This window comes from Meles meles, chromosome 8 (assembly GCF_922984935.1).
Source record: "Meles meles chromosome 8, mMelMel3.1 paternal haplotype, whole genome shotgun sequence".
NCBI classification, from domain to species: Eukaryota; Metazoa; Chordata; class Mammalia; order Carnivora; family Mustelidae; genus Meles; species Meles meles.
Genome location: NC_060073.1, coordinates 35,775,929 through 35,787,704, shown reverse-complemented (window position 1 = coordinate 35,787,704; position 11,776 = coordinate 35,775,929). Strand labels below are relative to the sequence as shown.

The 11,776-nt window shown below is 33.0% G+C and overlaps 1 protein-coding gene across 2 annotated transcripts in view; it reads right to left on the bottom strand.

Moving 5' to 3' along the window:
- Positions 1 to 2,662: 2,662 nt before the first annotated feature.
- Positions 2,663 to 11,776, bottom strand: part of KIF18A (kinesin family member 18A) — an 80,859-nt gene continuing 71,745 nt past the window's right edge. For both annotated transcript variants that reach the window (XM_046014395.1, XM_046014394.1), the window contains 3 exons: positions 10,912 to 11,016; positions 5,370 to 5,479; positions 2,663 to 2,911 (listed from right to left, as the gene is read on the bottom strand). In XM_046014395.1, coding sequence (XP_045870351.1) covers positions 2,829 to 2,911; positions 5,370 to 5,479; positions 10,912 to 11,016 — 298 coding nt within the window. In that variant the 3' untranslated portion in view covers positions 2,663 to 2,828. The remainder of the gene's footprint in view (positions 2,912 to 5,369; positions 5,480 to 10,911; positions 11,017 to 11,776) is intronic.

Here is an 11,776-nt window from a genome sequence, read left to right as displayed (position 1 = left end):
AACAGTGCCCAATCACTCCCATATCCCCGGCCTCCAGCTGCACTCTGAGCTCACCTAGCCTACGACCGGTTCAAGGTAACCCCGAGCTGAGAGTTCAGTCCTTGGCTCTGTCTCTGTAGCCGGCTTCCCCGTTCTAATACCTGTGAGCTCTGGGACACTCCGACACCCCCGAACCTTCTGTGACCCTGCGGGACCTGGGGTCACGCTGACCCCGCGTGGGCTTCACCTCGGTTTAGCCTCTGGAGCAATGTCCCTCAGTGGAACAGACTTTTAAAAGTCCTGATTTTGCGCTCCGTTGCTCCGCTGCTTGCCGGGAGCTGGCCCCTCCCCCCGTGGTCTATCTTCCCGTTGTTTTGGATTCACTTCTCTGCCAGTCCTTTCAGAAAGTGGTTGATTTTCTATTTCTAGAATTGCTGTTCTTCTTCTCTTCAATCTCCCGTTGGATTTGTAGGTGTTTGCAATGTTTAGATAAGCTATCGAGCTGATCTCCTGCTACCTGATGTAGTCTCAGCCTGCTACTTCTCCGCCATCTTGACTCCTCCCCCTCTCAAATATTATTTTTTAATAAAAAATAAACTTTTAGTTAAAAGCAATCTATGGTGTTAGAATAGTGGTTACCCTTAGAAGAAAAAGGGAGTGGGACACAAGGCATGATTCTGGGATATAGATAATTTTCCCTTCCTTGATTGGAGTTCTGGTTACATGGATGTGCTCATTTGGTGAAAATTCACTAGCTATATATTTATGCTTAGTCTACTTTTTAGACGAATAAAGTTCACTTAAAAACTGTTTTATGGTGACTTGTTGAATAGCATTGTTCTAGTTTAACTACATATATTTTAACTTTATTCATATATTCAAGTTTTATTTCCCCACATTATTTCTTCCCCTTACTTTCTCCTTAACATGGATGCATTACAAATGCAGTATTATTACAGAAGGCAAAATGGCTAGCTTATAAAAATGGCATGTGAGAAAATCACTCGCTCATACTCAGCCATAAAGAAGGAGATCTTGCCATCTCAACTCAACATGGATGGACCTTGAGGGTATTATGTTAATTAAGTGCAGTAAGTCAGACAAAGAAAAGTGAATACCATATGATTTTGTTTGTATGTGGAATCTTAAGAACAAAATAAAGCAGAATCTTAAGAACAAACAAAGCAGAAACAGACCCGTAAATACAGAGAACAAACTGGTGGTTGACAGAGGGGAGGAGGGTGGAAGAAGGGAGGAAAAAATCACTCACACCTTATGGTATGAGGCAGACCATGAGGTATGGTCATTGAATCTTGTTAGCCTGATTCATCAGTACCTGATACAAGAATATCTTTTGAAACACATAATTTCCTAAAACAGATGGAAAGGAAAAACAGGTGAAAGTGTTAAACATGTAACACAGCTTGTTTCCTCAGATTAAGAGTCATGGTTTTTCTCCCTCTCTGGTTTCTTCTTGTTTCATTTTTTCCTCTCTTCCCCTATGATCCTCTGCCTTCTTAAATTCTACAAACTGAGGGTTGCTGGAGGGGAGGGGAGTTGGGGGATGAGGTAACCAGCTGATAGACATTGGGGAGGGTATGTGTTGTTATGATTACTGTGTATTACGTAAGACTGATGAATCACAGACCTATACCCCTGAAACAAATAATATATTATATATTAGTTGAATTTATATTTAAAAAAAAAAAAAAAAGAAAACATTAAGCCAATGGCTTAATGACATAGGGACCCCAAGGAAATTGTATATGGTGGCTCTCCCTATGACATTCTGTGTGCACATCTATAAACATGGAACTACCAGACTTAGAAAGAACCTCAAAGACCATTACTGCATCTCATAATCTCCAACCAGATTTTAAGTTGAGAGACATGACTAAATTAAAAGGCCTAAAATGTTCCAACTTTTTAGGTTGTTTCAACTCTTTAAGTGGTTGTTTGCTTAAGTGGAATAGTTCCCAGGCCACATAAAATTCAAAGTGTGTTTAATCAAATATTTATTGCATTCAGAAGAAGAACAGGTCAAACAAGGCAGGTGAACAATATGATCTCACTTCAGCTCTGTGTACTTCCTATAGGAGGAGAAATGATTAAAACTTTATCAGTAGGAATATATGGATCATTTTCAGACTTGGTTCTAGTGCTATATATCCTGATCTAATCTGAAACACAAATCTATAAAATTTCACATTTTATATAAAATAACAGTTGAAAATGTGTAAGGGGTAGGTACTAACAAGACAGAAAAGCAAACACTGTAAAATCTTTATCTTTAATATACTGAGTAGCAAGGAACAATATTAGTATTTTATTCATGAAGACTACTTAAATAATCTTTACAACTTTGTGGGCACATATATGTACATTTGTACATCAAAGTGTTTTTGGAAAGTAAAGTCCTATATATATGATTAAAATAATGTGTGACCAAATATAGCCTGGGCCATAATTTTATCACATCTAAATTCTCTTTGTTTAAAAAAAAAAACCAATAAGGATAATTTAACTCGCTATTTTCTAAAATGTCCTAATCAATTTGTAGTGTAGTAAAACTGACGTGCCACTGAGCCTACTTATGGATTATAAAGGGTAACAAATATTTTAGTAACTTTATTAAAACATAACCTTTTCTGTTGAAATTTAATATTTGCTTAGAAGACAAAAGAATGAAACAAAGAATTTTATTTTCTGCTTGCTGAAGGTATTTGGGTAAACTTAGGTTTAAGACGGTCTTCTGTCAAAGGTTTTAAATAAGTTTCTGAAAGGGCACAGGCAATAAATCCTTTTGAAAGGGGACTTGTCGATTCCATTTTCCTTGATTTTGAAGTGACTTATCTTAGACTTCCTTTTGAAATACTTCTTCCAAATTTTCTAACCATGTTTGGCTTTACTTTATGGATGTTTCTTTTATAGTCTAGAGAAGAAATAAAAAGACATATAAATATGGTAAAAGTATTCAAAAAGAATTCTCACTATTCATTCAAGCTATAAAAATTTGTTAAAATTTTATCCATAAGAAGATTCTTGAAATTCATAGTTGTTAACTAACAAAATATAACGTGAAAGAAACATTAATAACATTGGTTTAAAAGTAGAAATTCATTTCTCCATATTCCCTACTGAGTTTTTAGTGTGCACATGTTTACATCCCACTCCCACCCTGGCAGCTATCAAATAACATCACTGAATAAACTATTACATTTAATTTTAGTTCCTTTGAACTAATGAAGACTACTCTACTAGCATTGTTCTCTTTCTTTTTTGCATCATCATTTTTTCCTCATTTTACAGATTACTTCCCTAAGGCTTCTAAACTTCCATATTTTCCCTATTTTTAGGAGTATAATTTGCATCTACTTCTTCCTTAAGTGCTAATCCTTATTTCTTTTACTTTTCTTATTTCTCATTTCTTTTACTGCCACCTCTCAAATGTCCATTCCTCTGGTTCTTCTTCAGGCTTCACAATGATTGTCTGCTCAATCAAGTGTTGTTAAAACAGGTGCCACCACTGACTTCTTTATGGCTTAGTCTCTCTGTTATCCATTTTCTTGTCACATTAGGTTTTAGTTTTAGGGCCACATACTTTCTTCACAGTATTGTTATTTCTCAGTAAATAGCAGTTACCTTCTTTCCCACTGATGTTCCTTTGTTTTTTTATTTGTACACTGTTAGCTGGAGAACTCATTTGAACATATTCTAAGAAAGACAGTCTCAGTTTTCTCCTACTTTTTCTAGTAATTCCTCTTGCATATATAGGCATTTTCACTTGAATGTCCTAATATACATAAACTGTTTCCTTCCCTTAAACTAATACCTCTTTCTAGGTGCTCTATTATCCTTAACAATACATAATCTTTTAAAGTAGCTTTAGCTCTTCTTTGTCCTTTGGCAAGCATTGCAGTTTAGTATCAATTCCTGCTTCTTTCTATGTAGAATTATTTTATTCATCTCTATATATGAGATATTTGATGCACTTTACACCATTCTTAGAAAATACGCATGTTAGAAAAACCAAATCTCTATTTGAGAAGTATTATAAATTTATTATTTGGTTGTACAATTATGATTTAGTGGAGGATTTTTTTCAGGAGACCAATGGGGCAGTATATAGCCATATCAACTGCACATACACACTGCTAAAACATTACTAACTTTGGCATGCTAAACAAAATAATCATAGTAAATTTTACGTTTCAGGACATTTTTATTTGATTTTTAAAATTTGCACAAAAGGCATTTCCACTGAACTTAAGGATGGCACTGGCATAAAGTAAGGATTTATCCACACAGTTCGGCAAAGCTATTGAGAAATTTTATATTACTCTAATGAAAGAGCATTGACAGAAAAAAATAGCAATAGTTTTTTCATGTTATTCTTAGAAACACTCATTAACTCATGAAACCCCTTTAAATTGCAAGTGCTGTAATTATAATTTCCTTTAGGGAAGAAAACAAACTGGGTCTTAATGATCTTGCTATATGTCACAGAAACTAGCACATATCAGTGCATAGTAAATAAATATTTCTTAAATGAAGTCTTAGGAATTATAGTGTCAGAGAGAAAGAAGTCTGGACACCAAAGCCCAGAAACTGGTTTGTGCTATACACCTCTAACTTCACTAAAGATGTGGTTTTGTTACTATAGATTCATGTCACCGCCATTTGCAACTGAGAGGATGTAGTCATCCCCATCAGCATCTTTTTCAACTTGATAATAGGAGTTACAATATGACTCTAACTAGGTACAGGCTGAAGCCTGGCCATAACTGTACAAATGAGTCAGAGGGCAAATTATTAAAAATAATAAAAGGAAAATTTCAAGTAGATAAAATTTATCTGTAAAATATAGTTATCATTAATCTATTAAATAATATATTTAGCTAATTATTTCAATTATTAAATTATTTATGAATTCTTCTGCAGTATGAGGCAATATGGACAACAAAAAGGATACAGAATGTAAAGTTACAAGTCTGGCTCCACCATGAACTATCTGTGTGATCTCAGGTATTTTCTATTTCGTGTCTTTTTTTTTTAAGATTTTATTTATTTATTTGACAGAGAGAGAGGCAGTGAGACTGGGAACACAAGCAGGGGGAGTGGCAGAGGAGAACCAGGCCTCCCACTCCCAGGGCCCTGGGACTACAACCTGAGCGGAAAGCAGATGTTTAACAACTGAGCCACCCAGGTACCCGTCTATTTTGGGTCTTAACTCTTCTTATCTGTAACATGGATAATCACACTTAACATCTAATAAATGTGATGAAAGGATAAAAGGAGATTCTAATGAAAACACTGTAAGAAAATGTAAAGTAGTATACATATGTTTGGTAATCATGTTATTAAATATCAAATTAAGAGCTGAGACATACCCATTGTTGGTCTGTTTTCTTGTAAATCCCTTTCACTTGCATTATCTTGTCGAATACGTTTGGCAAATCCAGAATTTACCTCGCCAGTTAATGAAGTATTTGATGCAGAACTGTAAGGAAAAACTTTTTATTTTAGTAAAGGATTTTTTTAAAAAAATATTTTATTTATTTATTTGACAGAGAGAGAGGTCACAAGCAGGCAGAGAGGCAGGCAGAGAGAGAGGGAGAAACAGGCTCCCCACTGAGCAGAGAGCCCGATGTGGGGCTCGATCCCAGGACCCTGAGATCATGACCTGAGCCGAAGGCAGAGGCCTAAACCACTGAGCCACCCAGGCGCCCCTAGTAAAGGATTTTTTATAAGTTCTTTTTTCCCATTATTTGGTAAGTTTTAGTACATATTCTATATGCAATAAAGATTAAAGAGGAAGTGAAATAATAAAATAATAAGTTACAAAATCCCGTAAAAGTAATTGGAAGTGCTAAAATACAGTTTTGGTGCATAGGGAAATTTGTTTTGATTTTAATGATATTTATTCAAATTGGAGACTATGATTGTAGGTATATGTAGCAATTCTGTAACAAAACATTTTCAGGGTGCTTTGCTAGAATATAAGCCAACACTATTATCCAAAGCGTAGAGATAAAGAGCATCTTGCAAGAGGTGAAAAACTAAGCTCATATTATAAATTTGGAGTCAGAACCTTAATCTGGAGAATCTAAACAAGTGAGATTGTTTGGAAACCTTGTTTTCAAATCAAAGCATGGTAATAGGCTTAGAATCTTTCTCTGATTACTACAATTATAGAAAATGAAATGGAAAGAATGACCTATTTTCATTTGTTTTATCTTAAAAAAATTATATCAATCTCATATACTAAAGGGTCAATTTTCCAACTCAATTCCAGTTGACATATTACTACTAAACACTTACTACTATGGTCTCATGTTATAGTATATACAAATAAGTTAGGTAGTAATAACCCCTGTTCTGAAAACTTACATAATGAATATATGGTGGGGAAGAGGAAAAATAAGACAAATACACAAAATAATATAATGTAAAGTAAAACACAATGCTATAGCTTTTCAAACTATAGGTTCTTGATTCTAAAAGTAGAGAAACAAAATAAACCAAAAAAACAACTGAAAGATTTTGTGGATGAGATGACTTTGATTTGGGCCCTGAAAAATAATAGTCCAATCCTTCTTAACCCAAAGAGGATCAAGTTTTAATACGTAGGGTTGGGAAGAGTGAGCATCCCCTCTTCATACTGATTCAAATAATCTAATTTTAAGGAGTTTCTGATTAAAAAAGATATAATATACCATTTTACAGGTTGACACTAATTTGATTGTCATTTGCATTAACACTTGGAGGGTTCCCTTTTATGGCAACACTTAGCTCTTATGGTAACCAACCACATGGTAAACTGATGTGGGTGTGTTTGTGGAATACAGAGAGGATGAATTCGTTCTATGGTTATCTAAGGAGGTTGAGAATGACAATTTAATATGATAGCAAAAAAACCCCCAAAATTAGGCATGAGCACAATGGATGCTGGCAAAAATAATTCAACCTATGTACCTCAACTTTTCTAGAGCCTGTAAGAAAAATGATTACTAAAACAAGCAGTAATTTTACCTACTCTGTTCAAGAATATAAATGATATCTACCTAAAATGGTAACAAAAAAGTACTAGATTATGAAGGCAAGGAAATTCAGTTGTAGAAAATCTCTATTCTTAAATGGTGCTAAACTAAGTTACAATAATTCTGTTTTGGATACTAAACACCCTTTTTGGATAACATATATACCAGCTAAGGCAAAAATCCTTTTTTGGTCATTTGGTGATTTTTCTTTAAATATACAGATCATTGTTATTAGTTACTTTTGATAGGTGTTGGTTTTCCCAACAATATATATTAAAATTATTTTTATTATTTTATGGAATGATTTTTCACTTTAGTTAGTTCTAGAACATCAGTGTTTACTAATAAATTGTTTTTTACTTGAAAATTAGGCTTTTGAATAAATCTATCTGAAAGAAACTTCATGTTTCTAGGAATGAAAAAAAACCCTAATAAAATAAATTGTATATTTATATATATGTAAAATACATGCAAACATTTTTTAGGATTTAGATAAGATAATCCACTGGTGAAATGTTTAACACTCATGTTATAAATTTTAGATTTATGTTGGATCATAAAGTAAGACTTAAAATTGGTATGAGTGAAAATTCAAATTATGTTAAAGACTATATTAAGAAGAAATTTAAAGACTTCTCTAGTTATGTGCCAAATTATATTTCTATAACTATTAATGAAAGTTAAGATTTAACCTTTTGTTCCCTTATATAAATAGTATGTTTTTGCTTAATTAACATTTGCATCTCATATTCTTTTAGTTGAGATAATTTCTAGTTGGAACCTTTAAATGTCTTTCAAAACAAACCAAAATGTGTGACAAGTCTGAGACCCATCCTGGGTGCTATGAAACATTATGAAACAAACAAAACCAACTAACTAAATACACAAAGCAAACAACCTCCCCAAACTTTGATTAATATAATTTATAAATAAAATTTTACATACAGATATATTTATATATTTGGTAGGCTGATTTAGTTAAAATAGTATGTTACAGTGATATTAAATGAATAAAAATTATTAAAAATTTAATATTCTCAATTTAAGTAGTAACTAAAAAATTGAGTTCTGTAGGTTTTTAGAATACCCAGTGCTTTTGGATTCCAGATTTTTTTTCAGAGAGAAAAACTGATACAAACTAAATAAAATAACAATACACACGGAGACTTCCCTTAAAAAAAAAAAGTATTAGAATACACCCCCCCAAATATGTACATAATAAAGGTGCTAAGTGGAAAATACCAGAGTTTATTACTCTCAAACTCATTGTAGGTTTAATTGGGGAAAAGGAAGATTAAAAAAAAAGTAATTATGTACACTTCTAGCATTAATCTCTTTTAACCTTAGTTAATGGCAGGATCTAATTATTGGTACCAGAGGGAATGTAATAGAGCAATTAATAGGCTGTGAGAAATCTTACTTTCTTTATATGTCCTTTAATATTATTTCACAATATTAGTTGCTCATGTGGAAGCTCTTTAATTCATCTAAAACCACTCTGAATACAGTTTACATACCTAGACATTTCTTGAAAAATCATTTGACTTTTATAATGATTATGTGTACATTTTAAATTGCTATTAGCTATAAGATTTTGCTACATCTTAGTTAACAAAACAGAATTGTGAAGAACCAGAAAAGTCACCAACACTAATTAATGAAAGAATAACACAATCCACACAATGAAAATTAGTGTTAAGATGGTAATGGTTATCTACAGTCATTCATTAAGTGACTGATACCCATAACATGAGCCAGACAAATTGCATCATTTAAATTTGTGCCATAGCAAAATACAGAATTTTAAATGTCATGGAATTAGTTAGAGGTATTCTGAAAAAAATCAGTCTACTAATTTTAAATCTACATTCCAAGACTCTGCTGTACTTTGGAGGAAAAGGACAGATCCTAAATGTACTTGATAATACTCTATGTGGTACAAGTAGACTATTTGTAAATTTGTTTAGACTAGCCCAGATGAGAATAGGTTCATGGTGAAAAATAGGGAACTTATAATAAGAGTTATTCTATCTTAGGATCTGGTACTCTTTTCCCCATAATCACATGTCAAAGAAAAAGAGTTAAAGCAAGTCAGAGCCATTTTACAATATAACCACTCACTATGTCTTGTCATTGCATTCAGTGCTGTGGCATGTGAAGACTATATAATGGACTTCATATCATATAACTCACTATATTTAAGATTCTTCCTTGTCTTAGATTTTTTAGCTGCTTTATTGCCATGTACCTAGGTGTGTTTCTCTGCATATTAATGTTGCTTGTAGTTAGCAGAACTTCTCAAATCTGTGATTAGTTACCTTCTGTCAGTTTTGGAAAATTATTAACCAGCCTCTCCTCAAACACTGTTTTCCCTCATTCTTTTTCTCATTCTTTCTGGGACTCAAAATATGCACATGCTAGACCTTTCTGGGTCCCATATATCTTTTTTTACTCTTCTCCATATTTTCTGTCTTATCCCTCTGTACATTGATTTAGATACTTTTCTGTCAACCTATCTTCCAGTTCACTAAACTCTCTTCTGCTGTATCTAATCTATTAAATATTTATTTATTCTTAATTTCAGTAGATTCTAATTTTATAGTTCTAGAATATTCATTTGATTCATTTTAATACAATTAAATTCTTTGGGAAATTGCCACTATTTTGTTGAACTTAATCACAGTTAAATTTTTAAAGTCCCACCTGATACTTTAACTATTTGAATCACTTATGGATATAGGTTTTTAGTCATTTGGTTCTGTCTACAGACATACTTGGTAATTTTTGCTTACGTGCTAGACATGTAAAAAGACCCCAAAACTGTAGATGTTCTAGTTGTTATATTTCTCCAGAAGTGATTTAATTTTCTTCTGGCTAGCAGGCAGAACAGAGATAGATCACCTTGATCCAAAAGTGACTGAGTTAATCTGAGGTCTTTTTCAGGCTTGAAGGACTGGTTTATTTCCGGTTTGCCGTTCTACTAGAGCACAGGCCTTCATGGGTCTCATCCTGGGGGTTCAACAGCATCTTTTCTTCTCAATAATCCTTGAACAGTTTTTGTATCCTAGCCATATGAGAATGTTAAAATTTTGCTTAATATTTTAGCTTCTTTCAGCTTTGTTTCTTGGCCTCTTATACCAGAGTTCAGAATGTGGCAAATATCTTAAGGGCAAAAGCTACAGACAGAATTATTTTGTTTTCCCAACTCTGTGAGACCACTGATAGCTGCAGGCTTCCATTTTGTGCTTGGGTTCTATACTTGATGCCATGAGTTGGCAAATACTAAATGGAAAAACGAGGCAAAGAAAGCTTGGCTCTCTACAGCTTGTTTTCCTTTCCTCTGGATCTTAGACCTTCAGGTCCTGGTTGTCTTGGCTGGTCTCCAGGGCCTTGAAAGCAGCGTTGGTTGTATTTATCATGTTTTGTAACTCTTTTTGATAGGTGGTTTGGTCTCATATAAGCTATATTGTCAAAGCCAGAAATATAAGTCTCTTTACTCATTACATTTTAGTCATATGTCAAAATCCATTAAAGTAAAATAATTTTAGGACTGAAGAAATTCATTAATGTATAAAAAGAAAAATACCAAATGAGTAAAAGTTGTCACCAGAAAAAAAGTTAAAATTAAATGACATTTTTGGAGGCCAGAAGACTTTTCAATTTATTTTTAATAATCTGAGATAGAGAATACTTTATGTAACTATCAAGTAAAATACTTTGGACTTTATCAAGATCTCCCTTTGATAATATAAATCCAGTGCTGCATTCAGAGCAATTAATTATATGTACATTTAAACATGAATTCACAGTTTCATATAAGAAAGAAAAAGGAGCTATAGGAAACAAAGTGTAAAGATGATCTTATGTAAGCACTGTTTATGGTTAATTGTACCTTGTGAACTTTCGTTTCCTTTTGGCAGTAACAGTCATTGCCATGTAGGATGGTACTATGCTTGGTATAGGTAGAGGACGTTTAGTTGAGAATGAAGAGGCAAGCCTGTATATTAGATAATAAAAAATAAAAAGAGTAATTTTGATTTGTATTATGGAGAAAAAGGGGGCATACGCTTTCATAATTAGAATACCATTTCATATGAATATATAAAGAAAAGTATTATTCTAGATCCTCTCTTACTTGCCCTGGGGTTTTCTTTTCTCTTTTTTATATGATAGAAAGAGTTGCTCTCAAAAGAGATTTCTGCATCCCAATAGCATAGAAAGGTGAAGGTATCATTCTTCTCATATTTGGAATACCTATTACTATAAAGATGAAGTGTACAGGATATGAAAGGAGAAGTGAGACAAAATGAGAAGGATGTTTGCTTGGATGACACGTAGTCAACCATACCTTGGAAGTATGATGATTCAGGGTAAGTTGGGATTTGCTAAACGTCAATAAAAAAATGTGAGATTTCCTTTAGTGAATATATTAATAAACAATAATGAATGTAGTAATACTCCGATGATGGCTTATATCATCTAACTTTGGAGTATACAGAACAACTAAATATATCTTAAGGTTTCTTCTAGCTTACTGAGGGTCAATCAACTAAGATATCAAATTAAAGGCTTTAAAATACTGTGTTAATGGATTAATATTTAGAAAGACAAGATCACATGTTAAAGGTAAAACACTGACTTTTATAATCAAGATTGCATACTTAACCCATGAAATAGACCTTAAATATAACTAAAGAAGAAAAAGGAAGCTATGGTTTAAAGGTTATGTAAATAACAAAACAAGAATAAAAACAAAT